General features: G+C 38.8%; 1 protein-coding gene across 2 annotated transcripts in view; it reads left to right on the top strand.

Annotated features, from left to right (window-relative positions):
- The window catches only part of SEMA5A (semaphorin 5A), a 311,419-nt gene extending 305,530 nt beyond the window's left edge, over window positions 1-5,889 (top strand). For both annotated transcript variants that reach the window (XM_066326614.1, XM_066326605.1), the window contains one exon: window positions 964-5,889. In XM_066326614.1, the coding sequence (XP_066182711.1) occupies window positions 964-1,083 (120 nt within the window). In that variant the 3' untranslated portion in view covers window positions 1,084-5,889. The remainder of the gene's footprint in view (window positions 1-963) is intronic.
- Window positions 5,890-16,545: the final 10,656 nt, after the last annotated feature.

Genomic DNA, 16,545 nt, shown 5'->3' on the forward strand with positions numbered 1-16,545 from the left:
TCTGGCAAACATATTCTGGGTCAGACTCTCAGCTAGAGTTTATAGCCAAACTACTCTTTGAAAAAGAGTACAAATGTACTGAGTCTATAATGATATCCACACTATTTCATCATTATTTCCAAATTGCTGTTTTCTTTTGGTGACCTTTTAAAATAACTCTGCCTTTCAGATCCACTGAATTAAGAAAGGATGTGCATTCTGAAAGTACCTAGTTCACTATCTTCAGATTACAAAGTTTATTCATGCAGCTGCAAAGCTTTTTTGCAAATGAGGATTTTTCTTAAATCCTACCTGGATAATCCAGTTCTTAATTTCTGCATTTTTCTTTTTAATGGAGGACATCTTAATGAAAATCATTAAAAACAGCAAGAAAAGTCTGGATCTTCTAGTCAGCAGTGTAATATGAACCTAATTTAAAGCTTTTTCAAATTCCACATCATCTCTCTAGATAGCTACAGAAACAAAAAAACTCAAAACCCAATCCTTTGAAAATTCATATTCTAAATATACAGATTACTTTTTTAAAAAAACAGGATTTATGCTCTTAAAGCCTTCAGATATTTCTGCCACTTGAAAATCAGGGAATTAAGACAGGAATTAAGGAATAAAGAAAAAATAATACTTATTCAGTAAAAAGATAGTAAGTGACTCATTCTAATAGGAAGAACTGCATATATATGATTAAAAATATTCATAGGATCTTAAAATTAATTTTGTACTATTGGGGGGAAAATACCTGGCTTTATTAATTAGAATTGCTTTCTGTAGGAATGTTATTATGCAAGAAGATACTTCTTGCAAATGCAGGTTTCTGTAAATGTACAGGTATTTCCCAATGCATTTTTGACTGGCTTACTATACACACAGCCACAAAAACTTCCTTGGTTAAAGAGAACTTAGTGATTACTTTTCCTACGTCCTTTTTATTTTCTGATTTCGTTTTTTTTTTCTTTTTCTTCCCAGGCATTTAACAAAAACAACCTGATTCTAGAGGAGAGAAACAAATACTTCAATCCACATCTTACTGCAAAGACTTATTCTAATACCTATTTTACAGATTTCAATAATTATGATGAGTACTAATGGGCTTGTGTATTTTCTGGCCTCCTGTAACTCCCCAGTTCCCAAGGCCTGTGCTGCTCGACTGCTCATGTGATTGAGGCTTCAGAGATGACGTTCAGAGACATTTCAAGCACGATCCAAGCCATCAATGTCCCATTGATGCCAAAAGCCCAAACCGCCTGTTTGTGACATGATGTTTTCTTTGCAGAATGCAAGGTTGGCCTTCCGTGTCAGGGGCAGCTGTAGCCCCTCAGTGTTGCTGGACCACTCATGAGGATTGCGTCGCTTGGCTCAGTTTCATTAATTTCCACTCATATTTCTCTAACAAGTGACCAAGTAATTCCAGAGTTTTAAAAAGAAATAATAATGTTACCCCTTAAACCTGTGCCAGGAGTACAAATCTGATTTTCTTTTTTATCGTTGTCTTTTATTTCCTTGGGGTTCAAAAAGGGAGCTTTGCTGTTAGCCCTCTCTGCAGTCTCCTAAAGCTCACACTGCCAAAAAGAGCTCACAAGGTGCTGGAGGTGACAAGAAGAAATGTGGTGGTTTAGCAATCCTCTGCAGCAGCTCTGGGCTCTGTAGGCTGATCTTCCTGGGCTGTAAATCACTCTGACTGCAGTTCAGCTACTCAGAGTGCAGAGAAGTACTAAGGCTCTACCAAGGGATACAATCTTGTAATTAACCAGGACACTTCCAGGGTCAGTGGCTTCCAGTTGCAAGCCGAGCCCAGTCACATAAAGCCTTCACCTTGTTCAGTTTAATTTTTGCAAGAGTGTGGAAGAGCATGTCCCACAGGGAGACCGAAGGAGGAGGGCAGAAGGGAGAGGCACACTGGGAGGTTTTTCTCTGTGTCTTTAATAAACCAGCCTTGCTGCAGCAGATGGGTTTGTTGTGGCATTCCACAGGCTTCCTCTCCCTGCTGCGTGCCCGTGGGACACGCTGGTGGCTGTGGCACTGGCCGCCAGGCTGGCCACAGAACAGTACAACTGCACCGAGTACTGTGTGCTGTCTCTGGCTCTTGGGGGTACGTAGGCATAATCATAGGTCTGCTTTTTTGTTTCCAGCTTTTACTTTATATGCATGTGTCCGACGAACAAAGCTGGCTCAGAGAATATAGATACTTTTGCAAAGGGCTGTCTCATCTTGCTGCCGTGTCTGACCTGCATCAGTCAGCCCCTAAAGGAACATTCTTATGGTGTTTCAAGAGATGATCTTGTTGGACTTCATTGATGTAAATATTTAAAATGCTATTTGAGTTTTAAGTTATCAGTTTTAATTCCTTTTTTAGTGATAGATGAGGAAACACAAAGTTTTATACCATTTTCCTTTTTCCTGTCTGTTTTCACCCACAGTCATGACATTTTTATTTTTGTATCTGAAATTCCATATGTATAACTAAAAAAGAAATTTGCAGGGATTTTAGTCAGATTTTACAGAGTATATAGTGGCAAGGAAGCATTTGCTATTCTCAGAAGCTTGTGAGAAGAAATTAAAAGTGAATATTAAGGATTAAAGAACTAGGTTTTCATTTTCTTGCTAAAAGCAAAGACCATTGCACTAGAATACTAGGGACGTATGCAAGGAGAAGCAGAGTGGAAATGTTTCCATTCTGTTTAGAGCCCTAGCTAATTAGGTTATGGTATGATAGAAAAAATAAACATGTACAGATTATAATGATTCTTAACTACGTATGAAAAAATCAAAAAGTATCAATAAACACTTCCATAGCAATGGTAAATACAGTATCGATTCATGGCAGTGAGCTACATTTTTGAATGGGGATAGATCTGAATGTGGCACTATGCTTCCAAGCTGCTCTACAGGAAAATGAAAAAATTCAAAGTGGTCTTTAAAATGCTATGCAGTAAAATGAACACACATTTACCATCTATGAAAGTAATTAAGATCAGCAGCCTATTTTTTTTTACAGCTGAATAGTTCTCCCTGTTACTAACTCAGTCAAATGAAAGCACCTCACCTTCACACCAGCTCATCTCCAGAAATATAATAATGCTGGGTCTCTATAATTTGTGATTTTTCACTGTACATTAGATTTGGGTTCCCAGGAATAAATTAGCTGATTGCCCTGGGTAAGAGAAAATTTTCTTTGCAAGAAATAGAGGGGAGAAAAGCTCTCCAAATCATAACTAGTATGGTATGGGAATTACTGTGTTCATGGCAAAAAAATAATTTTTATATTTAAATAAAATAAAATAGAATTTATATTGTTGCTACTGCCAAGAAAAAGCAGCACATGTACATACACATGTATGAACAACGTTGTCCATTCTGCCCCTGTACCAAGAGCACATTAGTCCAACTTCTGGATTTTATATTTAGACTATTATTTTGAGACCAATACCTTTGAGATATTTGAACTACGTACTTTTGTTTTTCCTTTTTTTAATTAAAATTACTGAAATTATCTTTCTTTTTCTTTTATTTTTTCCTAAACTCTTCAGTAGTTTGAGGCGCACCTATCATTGTAGTGATCTATTTTTTCATTCTTTTCATGGATAAATACATATGTTAGATACATGTTATATATGTGGTAATAGTACCCTAGGTTAAGTCTGCATGGTCATAGGTAGAAGTCCATTAAGCAGATGCTCAGTCTGTTTACACTTGCCTCTCCTAAAGGAGTATTTCAGGTGTTACTGAAATACTTTGAGATCTTTGAGCAGCTCCCATGCCAACATGTCAGGAAAGTGTTTCTTTTAATTATTTTTCTTTGTCATTTAGCTTCCTAAATTTAATTGTTCTATATCACAGGTAGAAATATATGCATAACTCATATCTGAAGCAGCTGGGTAAACATGGAAATTTCACAGCACTTAAATGAGAAAAACTTGATGGCAAGATCTCCTTGTCAAGCTAGGTTGTGAGACAGCAGGTTGTAAAGCCTTTAGATATTTGTGTCTTAGGTAATTTTAAGGGACCCCAGATGCACTGCCTGTATCAGTATTTTCACCTTCTGAATTCTGTGTAGCTGCCCAGGTAGTTTAATACAGCTTTTTCTAGTACATGGGGCAAAGCAAAGGGCAGTCTCTATTAATTTTAAACTCAGTTTATTTAGCATTTTTTCTAAAATAGGCTACAAAGCTGAAAAAGCAGGTTTCATAGAATCGTTTAGGTTCGAAGATGTCTAAGATCAAGTCCAACAATTAACCTAGCACTTCCAAGTCCCCTATTAAACAATGTCTATTTCTTCTTGAAAGCTCTTATTTTTCTTTCTGTCAAACCTTGTCTATGCCAATAGAGCTCTCAAATTTTCTCAAGGATAAAATTTGGTTATGAAAGCATTGTTCTATTCTTTTAAAGGGAAAATCAAGTCCCTCGCTCATCAAATGCCATACTTAAATATCCTTCATCTTTTCTCCTGGATGAAGTGATCTATTTTGGATAAATAATTATATTACCTCTGATGCCATTAGTTACGATTACTAACCACGCTTACAGTGATCGCATAAATTTAAAAATGCTTCTCTATTTTGAATGCAAACAGTTTGGCAGATAAATGAAAATTCTCTGAGTAAAGCTGTTTCCATGAAGCCCTGCTGCATGGAGGGAGGAGGAAGCAAGGCTGTCAGTCATATCCTGCACGGTGTGTACACTCATTGGCCAACTCAAAGTACCTCTATGCCTGAGTACACTTTTTGTGCTTATTTTTTATGTCTGAATCACAGCATACGTTCCTCTTAGAAAATGGACTCTTGTGCTTGCAGATATATCTTGGACGTTGATTTGAGTCTGATAATCTTTATGGCCTTTTTAAGTTACGCTATGCAGAAGCTTTTACAGTCGTTTGCAGTCACCTGATGTTGAAGCAGTGTGGTTTGGCTAAAACTAATCAGGAGATTTTTTACTAGGATTAGGAATTTCATAAGAGAGTGGAAGAAAGAATGGGGCTTAAATGGCTTTACTTTCCAGGCTATTAAGCAGTACTGATTAAAGTCTCACATGGATGTAGAATACTGTGCATTTAGTTAGCTCCACCAGAGATCCACACCAGACTCTGAGAAAATACCATGCCAATGTACAAATCAAGAGCTTCTGAAGCACTTATGTTAGTGAAGAAATTTCTCAGAGCATCAGATCATATGGCTGTTCAAACCAGAAAAGAATGTAAGAGGTCTCAGATGTAAGCAAAATGTTAATAGGATTAAATGCTTCAGTATTTTTTTCCTCATAATTATAGAATGAATATATTCACTTCTTTAAATGTGGGACCAGTTTTAATAAAATCGGCGCAACATGAGCACATTCCTAATGTTGACTGTATGCATAATGGCTTTGCTGTATGAGATCAATTCTGTAAACAATGTGGTCCAAGCTTATCTTGCTCTGCTTGAGGCATCTGGCCAATTTTAATTGTAGCTGCCACCAGCATCATCCATGTCTTGTCTAGGAAAACATACTTAAATGGGCAGAGTTACATCCTGATGAGGGGTTGTGTCTCTCCACCAACACTGCAGTGAGCCTAGAGTGAAATACTTCAAATTTTCAGTGTAATTTCCATGCCTAGGTTGGCATAGGCTAGGCTCTTGAGTATAATTTTACTCATCACATAAGTAACCACACCGAGATCAATGGTATAGGTGTAATAATTTACTTATTTTTATGTGTTTACAGAATTGAGCCCAAAATGTATTGCTTCTGCACAAACCCATGCACAGTACAAGATGATTTAATAGTAAAAATCCACATTCATTTAAAATTGTTCACAAGCAAATCTGCATCTTGATATCAGGGAATAATATGTGTTCATTTTGTGGGGTATTTGAATTCATTCCTTTCTTTGCTAAATAAATGAATGATAAAACAAGATACTGCTTGACTTCATTTAAAAGCCATTCTTCCAAATAAAGAAGGATTGTGGGATCTCTGGACATTTTCCCTTTTTTCTGTCTACTCTTCTCCATAAAAATCAACTCATGTGTGGCTGAAATTGCCTTTAGCTAGATTGTTCTGTGTCACTAAATGAATGCTTTGCATTGTGTTGCCATGCGACAACATTCTCTAACTGGGATGGTACAAAGGGGGAAAAATGCAAACCTGGGAGGTTTGGCAACAATTTCAGCCCCAGCAGAAGCAAGGGTAGGCAGAAGTGAAAACAAAAATGTAGAAGAATGTGACTGGAGTCTTGGCAAACTTGTCAATAATTTCAAAGGAACGCAGAGGCTTTTTGGGAACTGCCAAGGGTGAGGCTATCCAGACTGGAAGCTTCTGGATAATCAAGCCAGCTAGTAGCTCAGGGAAAAGCAGTCTGATTGCAACAGGTAGTTGTGCAAAGTTGTGATTGTTTCTCAGAATGGAGCGAGAAATTTCCTGGTGACACTGTCAGCACCAGGTTAACCAGAGGGGGAGAATGTCCTCACAAGCGGGGGAGCACCAACACACAGTGCCATTTTGACAATTCCAAATATCCTTCTTGTTGGCTGGAAGCATAAGGAAAGAGAAGCAGGTCTGTAGAGCTGGTGCTAAACATGTGGGTTTTGGACTAGCTCCAGGCTAGTCTCACATACTGAGCCCCCACAGCCAATTAGAGTATGTACCCCTTTAGTTTCCCCATTTACTAAATAAAAAAAAAATACACCATAGAAATGGCATGCTCTTGGACTACTGCATGGTGCAAGTTAAAGCACACTGAGAGATGTACTGGGAACTGATAAACCTTTTGTTTCCTTATAGCTTTTTGGATCCAGATTGGATACTTTCTCATGTACTTTTCCCCTTGCCTTTTCTGCTTGTGGGAAATTGATCACAGCTTGTACCTTACTGAGTATTTATCAATTTGAAGGAGAGATGTATGCCAGTAGTGAGGTCTGCTAAGTTTTTTTACTGCAAAACTGACCTTTAAGGTTGTGTGAAAACTGCTATAGTGATACCAAGTCTGTCTGTCTGTCTGTCTGTCATAAGTTTTAAACTGAAGGTACTGTAGCAATTCCTCAACTGAAATGATTATCTGAGCAGAGATGGTAATTTGTAGAAAAAGATTCAGCGTAACTTTCAGCATTCTCATAATCCAGTCCTAGAGGCTGAGAATGCAGAAGGAAGGTGTTATTTGCACTAGGGTTTTGGGGTTTTTTCCCCAAGTATTCATCCGCAAAACCTCATCCAACAGTAGGTTTGTATTTGAAAAAATCATGGAAGGTAATCAACAATAACAAAGTAGTTTCGGTCACCACAGTGTAAGTAAGATATCAAACTAATAGAGAGTGTCCAAAGGAGAGCAACAGAGATGGTGAAGGGCCTTGAGGAGAAACTGAATGAGGGGTGGCTGAGGGCATTTTGTTTATTCACCCTGGAGAAGAGGAGGCTGAATGGACAGCTCATTGCAGTTACAATTTCCTCATGAAGAAAAGGGGAGGGGCAGACACTGACCTCTCTTCTGTGGTGACCAGGGAGATCATTCAAGAAATAGTCTGAAGTTGTGTCAGGGCAGCTTTACACTGGATATCAGGAAAAAATTTTTCACCCAGATGTTGAGCACTGGCACAGGCTCCCCAGGGAGGTGGTCACAGCACCAAGCCTGACAGAGTCGAAAAGGCTTTTGGACAAGACTCTCAGGGACATGTTGTGATGCCTGGTGTGTCCTGCACAGGGCCAGGATCTGGACTTTGATAATCCTTATGGATCCTTTCCAATTCAGCATATTCTGTGTTTCTGTGTGATTCTCTAATATATTCCTGTTTCAGCAGGAATATAATGCTAAAGTTTCAGCAATTATATTTCCTAATCCACTAAACCCATGGTTTTGAATGAATTCTTGCTTTTGTTAGCTACAGCAGTAGACATTGACTGAAAGTGGAAGAAATGTAAAATTTCGAATAGATAGGAAATTTAAAGTCCCAACTTTTAAATAAAACTTAGATGACAGGAAGGCTGCAGAAGAAATTGCTTTTATTTTCTTGTGCTGAAAAATGCCTTCTTTTCTCATGGCCCTGTGAAATAACCTGTACAATGGCAAAAATGTTTATAATTTTGATGTATCCAAGATAAAATAATTTATATAGAGCTTGGAGATTTTTAGCAATAGTAAACATTTTGGTTTGGTATCATGACAATGCCGTTGTTTATTGCAATAATGGGAGTAAATGATCCCTTCCCTATACAAATCTTTATAGGGAATCATTTTTCCTTTCCATTAACTTCTTCAAAAATGGCTTTGTTAGCAAAACTTTTCATGAGAGCTGCCAAAGATACTCATATTTATGAAGAAACATTGTTGTGGTGGCTTGAGCATACAAACACAGGTGCAGAAATCTAAGCCAGTTAAAACTGCAGCCTCTTTCCACTGGTGTTGAGCTCGGTTTGAATTTACACCTATTCAGACAGCTTACCAATTTTTTATCCAGCTTGTCAGATTTATCAGCCTGTCCACTGAATTATTTAGTTCTCCACAGGTACTCTAACATAATCTTTTACTGATCATTTGGGACGAAAGAAGCTGAAATGATGGGTGGTGATTGTTTTTCCATCTTACATCCCATCACGTATTATCCTCTCCAGTGGATTTTTTAATATATTTTAATTAATTTATTTTGATGAATTATCTTTTATCAAATTGGATTGTAATTTGGGGAAGGTGGGGAGTATATCCCTCTTCTGGTGTTCATTACTCAGATTTATATTATTTGACTTTTCTTTTTTTTTCTTGATTTAGTGTCTTTTTTCAAACTTTGGTAATAAGGATTTTCTCCCTCATTCAGGTATTTAACGTCAGCATGACCTGAATTTTGTCTTTTTGTGCTCATCTAACACTTTTCTCCAAATCAGAACACTTAAAATGTGTACTCAAATCTTAGTCACATATCTGTGGTCTTCTAAGCCATACTTGCTGTTTGCCTGGTTTTTGTATAAGTGGAAGCAGCCCCAGCCTGGAAGGGAACACCAAGTTCTGCAGTGATAAATTTGGTGTCTGTTCAGAAGAAAAGAAGAATGAATTTCTTTATTCTTTTATATTCCCTTTGAAGGAATATTCCCTTTTATATTCCCTTCCTGATACTATTCAGGTGCCATAGTGTACAAGTCTATTTCTCTCCCAGTGCTCTTCAAGTCAATGCTTACAGTAAATGCCATATTTATGCGATTTCTTGATCCCATGAAATGTTGAAATGTGTCTGGTACTAAAACAGACATAAACCTTCCCATCAACTCATACCACACAGATGGGTAGAAACGTCTTCAAATCTTATGATTTGGCCCCAAATATGGATTTCCTAGAAATATTCATAATTTCTCAAGAACATCCCTAGTCATTTTTTTGAATCCTTATCAATTACTTGTCCATGCCCATAATAAGCCCACCTTGGCCTATGATTTCCCATGAAATCTGAGTTAGGATTTCTCCTAAGTTACAGATTAGAGTGGAAGGTACTTTCTAGTAGTAAAACTGTTGCTCTTAACATTCTGTGCTGCAGAAGGGCACAGGTTGGAGAGGGGATTCTACTATTGCCATCGTTGGCATTTATGTAAAAAATGAAAGTAAAGGAAATTTAGCAGCTTGGCTTGCTGGAAGTGGTTTTGGAATATGAATTCCTTACTTAGATTTCACCAATTAACATACCACAATTAAAAGCTATCATGCAAGGTAACACCAGGGGTATCTTCAAGCCTCTTTCCTGGGAATAAATGGGTGCATCTACGTCTGTACTTCTGTTTTTTCTTATCTGGATATAATCCTTTTAAAGAATAGCCTTTTCTTGTCATGGAATCAAACATTTCTTCACTTTTTATTTTTTTCTCACAGGAACTGCAACTGGGCAAGTGATAACAGGATTACTTTCTGCATAGAAATCCTCCTCTCCACCATAACTGAAAAGCCCACCCATCTGTTACCCTGCGTGCTGCAGCACTAAGTTTGTGTGGTCCTCCAACCACTACTCCAGTACAAGTTTCCAGGCACTTTTGCAGTTGCCTCCACCATATCACTTTCTAGTCAAAAGCTGGTTTCTGGTTATGAATTTTAAATCTGCTACCTGTGTACTCTCTGGTCATCAGTGAAGGGGTTGCTTCAGACTCCACCTGACAAGACATCTCAGGTCTTCAATGAAAATGTGATTACAGAAGTCTCATGTGTGTACTTAGGGGTAAGACAACATTATCGGAATGCTGGTAATTTTTCAGATTAAGGTAAACATTTTTCTGAGAAAAAAAACACAGTAGGTAAGTGAGCACAATTCTCCATGTTAACAATCATTTATGACAGACAAATCTGTGTATCAGATCTTGAAATCTTACACAGCCTTTATGATTAAAATTCATAGTAGAGCTTGATAAAACAAAACCAGAAAGCAGCAAACACCTAAATCTTAAGTAAACACATAGAAATTTGAGGCAAGTTCATCCACCATATCTCTTCAGCACATACACTTAATCTAGAGTTCAATATCTATTAAAAATTCACACTCCATTTTTAAATGCTCACAAACACAAAGTAAATAATGGAGCAATCAAAAAGTGTTCAGAGGAGCTGCACTCTTGTCCTTTTGCAAGAACTCTGTGATGACATCAGCCAGTTAATAACCTGGAAAATTTAAAGATAATAACATTTAAACATTAGCTGGCTGTTATAGCCAACACCAGAAGCCTTCCTCAAAGCTTTCCTGGAAAAACAGAAAGACTTGTTCTGCTGAGCAGGTCAGAATTCAATTTGTTTCATCTGCACATTTTCTAACACAAACAACAGGTGGGATTCAAAGCTGTTGTTTTTTTTACATAGCTCATATAAGTGTGTCTGTGGATGAAAAATCCCTTCTGAAAAGACAAACTACTGTACTACTGCCTTATGGCTTTCTACCTGCTGTTTGTAGCCTGTTTTTGAACAAAATGTATATTTTTGTGTTTCTGGGCTCACATCTCTCTCTTGTGCACATGTGCACAAGCACATACATATCCATCATGACAATGGCTGGGACCAGGATTTCTGAAGTCACAGTCAGACCACAGTTTTAGGTTTTTGTATGTAACGATATTTTTTTCTTCCTGTTCCCTGTGACCATGTTTCTTACTGATGCTTGAGAGCTCACACACCAACTGAGACCTGGTACATAAGCACAAAACAGCAAATCAAGTTTCTGTGTGGGAGTTCTTAATGTGAGTTACCTCAGTATTTGAGCAGTAGTTGCTGTCAGCTTTTGGCTTAAATAATGTATTATTATCTCTGAAGAAAAGCGTCTAGAGGGTTACTCAGACAGTCAATACAAATTCAGTTTAATATCCTCTTGATTTCCTCATTAAAGAAAGCAATACCAGGGTTGCAGGGGCAAAACAGTGATCATCAGCAGGGGTACCACTGCCTTGCTAGTGAGCTGGTCTGCCATTCCAGCTCCAAAATATTGTTCTATGAAGTTTCAATGAGGATCAAAAGGGATGCTAATAAAAACTAAAGCATGAGGTACACAACTTCAAGTATGCCCATTCACAGGTGGATTCTTTTCCTAAGAACCTCAAGTCTCTGCTAGGCATGGAATCTAAGTTAAACTAGTGTCTCATGAGGAAAACAGTCATGTTGACCAGCAGTAACAAAGCATCTCTAGGCCAGGAGTTACAGGTTTTTGTCTAATGAAATGAGCCCAATGTAGTGAGCTTGGAGCTACCATTAAAAGGTGGGCAAGTGCCAGCAGTGAAGCGTCATGTTTCCCTCTAATAGCAGACTCAGAAATGGCAACCGTACCTGGAGGTTCTGTTTGTTAGAGCCCTGTGTCCAGACGGTAGGCTTCAATCTGCTTTGTCAGCATGATAATAAACTCCTGGTTTCTTCACTGCAACAATTAATTTTTTAAAAGAATATTAGCCACTTTAACCAGTTATTAATTTAAATTAATGTTAGCAATAGCCCTGTAACTAGCCTATAATGACCTTTTCCTCACCAAAGCCTAGATTACTAAAGAATAAAGACAAATATTATTTTATTTATAAATAAATATTTATTTATTACAAATATCATTTATTATCTCAGTCAGGCTTCTATCTACACTACAAATATTAAGGTTAAAATGCTCTTGTTCAGTATTTTTGTCATGCTATCTGCTTCAGCCAAATCAACAAATAAAACAGATGATTGCCAAGAATTTTTATCTTTGTTTTAGCATGTGAAATGGTGTTTAACTTACCTAACTCTGAGCAAGTGTTAAATTTTGAAATCCTGTTTAAAGACAATAAATGTAGTTGCAAAATAATTTCAGTCCAAGGAGACTGAAGCAGAGTTTAGAATATTGGTGGTAAATATGATTGGAACTCCTAGCATGAGAATTAAACAAATAAAAAATGGGGAATGTCTACAAAGGTCAAAAGGAAACATCCCATTTAATAGGCAAGAATACTTGTGGTATTCTTTCTTACCAGTGCCAGTAGGTAAGATGGGTAAGTGACCTTATGCTCTTTTATAGTTGGAAGGCTTGAAATTGTAAGTTTGAATCTCACCCAGATAATAAACCTAGTCTACAAAGTGTTGTGAGGGATAAGATTTGTTCTAGAGAAGCTGTAGGCAGCTGGCAAAAGAAGAAATTTTTTGTTCACAAGAGTAGATTAAAGGTACACCTTGGTTTTGCAACAAACACTGCAGTACTTTGCAGGGCATATTTACCTGTGTGTGGCAGATGCCCTTACAAGACTTCAACTCTTTTAAGCAGACAGAATCCCTCTTGTTCTGGCTGGTTAACTGAGGCTTCCAGCTGCTGAGGGCCACTGAATGAGGTCTGACAGGTGGGATGAGCTGGTCACAGAACTTTCTTTCTATAATTTGTCTTTGCTGGGTGGTGCTGATTGCCCACACCAACGGGACGTATTCACCCTCCGGTCAGCCCAGCCACACCTGGTCCTCCCTGCTGGAATGCAGCACCTGGGAAGATTGTGACATCTCACCTACCAGTTTTCTGAGCATCAGTAGCCAGGATGAACAAGAGATGGTACAATTCCTTTATATTGGTGGGAGCACAGTGGTATGGCAAGATTAAGGAGCAGTCTTATCAAGGCACAGGGCTTGAATGGCTCTCACTGAAGGGAGTCTGAGCATTAAATTTGTAAATTCTCTGAGATGTAAAACTTGTCTAGTGCAAAAGCAAGCATCAAACCATAGCCTCTGACCTAGAGATTTATTCAGAAAAGATAATCCTTTGTGTCACAGGGACATATTTGAGTTAAAAATGTCACAAGGCTTCGCATCTCACCCATAACATCCCTAGAAAGGGGTGGGATCTCATTTTTGCCTGCATGGTCTGTTATCAGAGAAAGATCTGACACAAGTCCAAGCAAACTCTGAAATCTGGATTAAAGTATGTCACATTTTAGTCTTCTCTAATTTTTTGTCATACTGTAGCTCATCAACAGTTTTGGCAAAACCAACAGATTCTTCAAGCCTTTTTTCCATAATGTAGTGCAGAAATATTCATCAGCATTATCCATCCCAGCAGTAGGAAATGTGAGAATACTTGAGCAAATATAACAGTCCATCATCTCTCTTAAGCTTTTATAAAATTACCTGCAGAACTGGGATGCTATAAATCTTCACATAATTAAGAAAATTCTAATGTAAGCTGAATTATGCTGTGATCCTTGAGAAAGGAACAACCATTAACCTGTAGGAACTTGGACACGTTGTTTAGTGTGCTGTTATTCCCCTCTCACATTCCATGTGCTATTGCTTAGCAATTTCACTGCGAAGATAAAACGATATCACTGGAATAAAACACATTAACACTGGCTAATTGGTAGGTCACTGAAAAGAATTTTCCTCTGGATGGAGAGAGTTCTTTTAATAGGATTCCACAGAAACCTATTTTCACCCAGCTGCTGTTTCATGCTTTTTGTGTTAGTCAGGATGGAAAAAAAACAACAAAAAACAACCAACAAAAAACAACCCAATATTGAGTTTGTGGACACAGAAATACAGAATTAATGACTAAAGACAAGGAACAGCTACAAAGTCAGAATGTCATGAAAACAAATAGACTATGCAAAGTGTTTGCAGAGTCTTGTGTAACATTCCTTGGACCCATGCTTTCCTACTGAAGGTAGAGCTTGATAACTGCAGCTGATTGTACCCAGCTGTGAAGCCAGATGTCCTTGGAAAGCTAAGACCAGTTGCCATTGTCTTTCTCACATCCAGTGACCACTTGTTGTCTGTGCAATGGCTGTGTCCCATGGAATGGGATAATCAATATCAAGGGAATGAGAATGAAGGATAAGGAGAAAATTATTATGTTTTATAGGGTTATTCATGGCTTTAATAGAGCAGATGCATCTAAAAGTAGATAGGCATATTTTTCTGATGTTTTATCTGTGCTGTCCATTGCAATTGCCCTGTTCCAAGCTGAATGGATGGATCACTTATTTCATAAAACGTTCTGTAACCTTGGAGTTCTTTATAAACTCTAGTTATGTTCCTCTTGAGTCTTTTTTCTTTTTCTTCTTTTTTTTTCTTTTGCAATAGCAATTACATAACTCACAGATTAATTTGGTTTGTTAGGTAGATTACACTGGATGTTTAAAGATTAAGCTGAGGCATTGTTCAGATTTCCAATGGGCAGCCCATTCTGAGAGCTCACCAAGGGGTGATGCTGCCACATAAAATGCAGTCACTAAAAGAAAGTAATTTTAACTTCAATTTTAACTTAATTTTATGGATGTTTTCTAATGGTATAGAGTGTGTCCTTAATTTGCCTCTCTGTAATGTGAGATCCCTGAATAAGGAATTCAGAGGCAAGAATTTTAATTTTTTTTCCCCAGAAGTATTCTTTATCATGGAGGAAATCAGCAAAGCAAGACTGTAAAACACACCAATTTTTTTGGATATCTGTAGGGGCAAGATGTCAGTTTGGAATGCATGTGCTCTCTAGTGAGTGACCCATAAAAAATCTACACACAAACAATAACAACAATGTTAGAGGCCGGGTGCAAAGGACAACCAAAGCTCTGAACTGAGATTTGTAAATCATACAGAAAAGCAGGAAATTAATATGCTTTTAGTGGAAGCAGAGACAAAGGATCAGAAATGAAGTTCAGGGCAAGACCAGCGGAACAGTGGTCTCTGACCCAATCAATACACTTCCCACCAGGGAGTCCTCCTGAGATATGCAGGCCTTTGGAACGAGTCATTCAACTGCTCCTCTGAAAGCCTGAAGTGCCCATACACCTGTAAATGTAAAGCACAGGCTGGAAATAGTATCCACGTCCACGATTTTCTTTCCTCCGCCAGGAGCCGTCCAACAGACCTGCCTAAGCGCCTGGAGGATGTTGGTAGGTGGATTTTCCAAGGGTGGGTGTGAACTGCTTCTGTAAAATTCAATCTGGCAGATTGCAGTCAGTCCATGCAGCTGTCAAAGGCAATGAATGGCAGAGGTTACCAGCAGCACTATTTTCTACAGGCAGAAACAGACTGACAAATGAAAGGCAACACCTGGATCGACTGAAGATTTCAAGCACAGCCATTGGAGACTGGGAACACAGGAGAAGGAAGTCTTTGCCCTCAGCTGCCCATACTGAGGAGGTGTTTCTGGTTGTGACAAGCAGGTGGGGTTTTCAGACACAAGGCAAGACTTGCTGCGGTGGAGGTCGTGTGAGGTAGCTCATAACAGAGGGCTGATGCTTGGGGGTGGGGAAATAATTTCCCAGCCCATTTCACATACTCTGGTTTACAGAGCTGCCAGATTTCATGCTGAGAATGTGACAGCTTCCCTCCACCTCCCTATAGCCCAGCTTGACCCTCCATTCATCTGGCTGTACAGTGCCACTGTAGTGTATTTGCTTTAGTCAGCTGCCAAGGACCTGTGCAGTTGGCTCTGCTGAGTCCCACAGCCTGAGAGCCCCCTCCCTCCTTGATCCTTCAGCCCCCTCTCACTGCTCCACTACAGAATAAATAACAGCAGTCCCGAGAGAGAGAGATGGGAACTGTCAGAAGATGATGAGAAAGAAGGGATCAAACACAGGAGGGTGGAGAGGAATGCAGGAGCAGCCAGTGCTCTCAGGGCTCATGTATAGGGAGTGATGATGAATTGCAGCCCCTGGACTGTGAGATGTCTAATAACACATACTTCTTGAGGCTGGTGAAAGAAAGGTACCTCCAACACCTAGGCCTCATATGGGCTAATCTGTACTTTGGATGTGCCTGGTTTGGCTGAGGAGTCTCTGTCTGTTCTCAGCTGGGGCAAGCCCGAGGGGCGGGTGGTGCTCAGATCTTCTGACAAAAGCAAGACAACACTGTAAAGAACAGCCACACTTTAAAGACTAAAGGTCCAGGTCAGAGTCATAACTGCATGTGCAGGTTCTCCCCTGAGAGCAGGGGATGACAGAGATTACCAAACCTCAGCCTGCAGAAGTTACGTTGATTGTCAGCTGTTGGCAACTCAGAAAGAAATCATACTACTCTGAAAACTAGAAAAAAAGGTGAAGACAGTTTGGGCTGGCTTCCTTCTTCACCCTGTCTCTCAAAAATGTGATGTGTAACCAGGTTGTGTGTAAAAGGCAGGCCAGACTAATTAA

Source organism: Sylvia atricapilla, chromosome 1 (assembly GCF_009819655.1).
Source record: "Sylvia atricapilla isolate bSylAtr1 chromosome 1, bSylAtr1.pri, whole genome shotgun sequence".
Lineage (NCBI taxonomy): Eukaryota > Metazoa > Chordata > Aves > Passeriformes > Sylviidae > Sylvia > Sylvia atricapilla.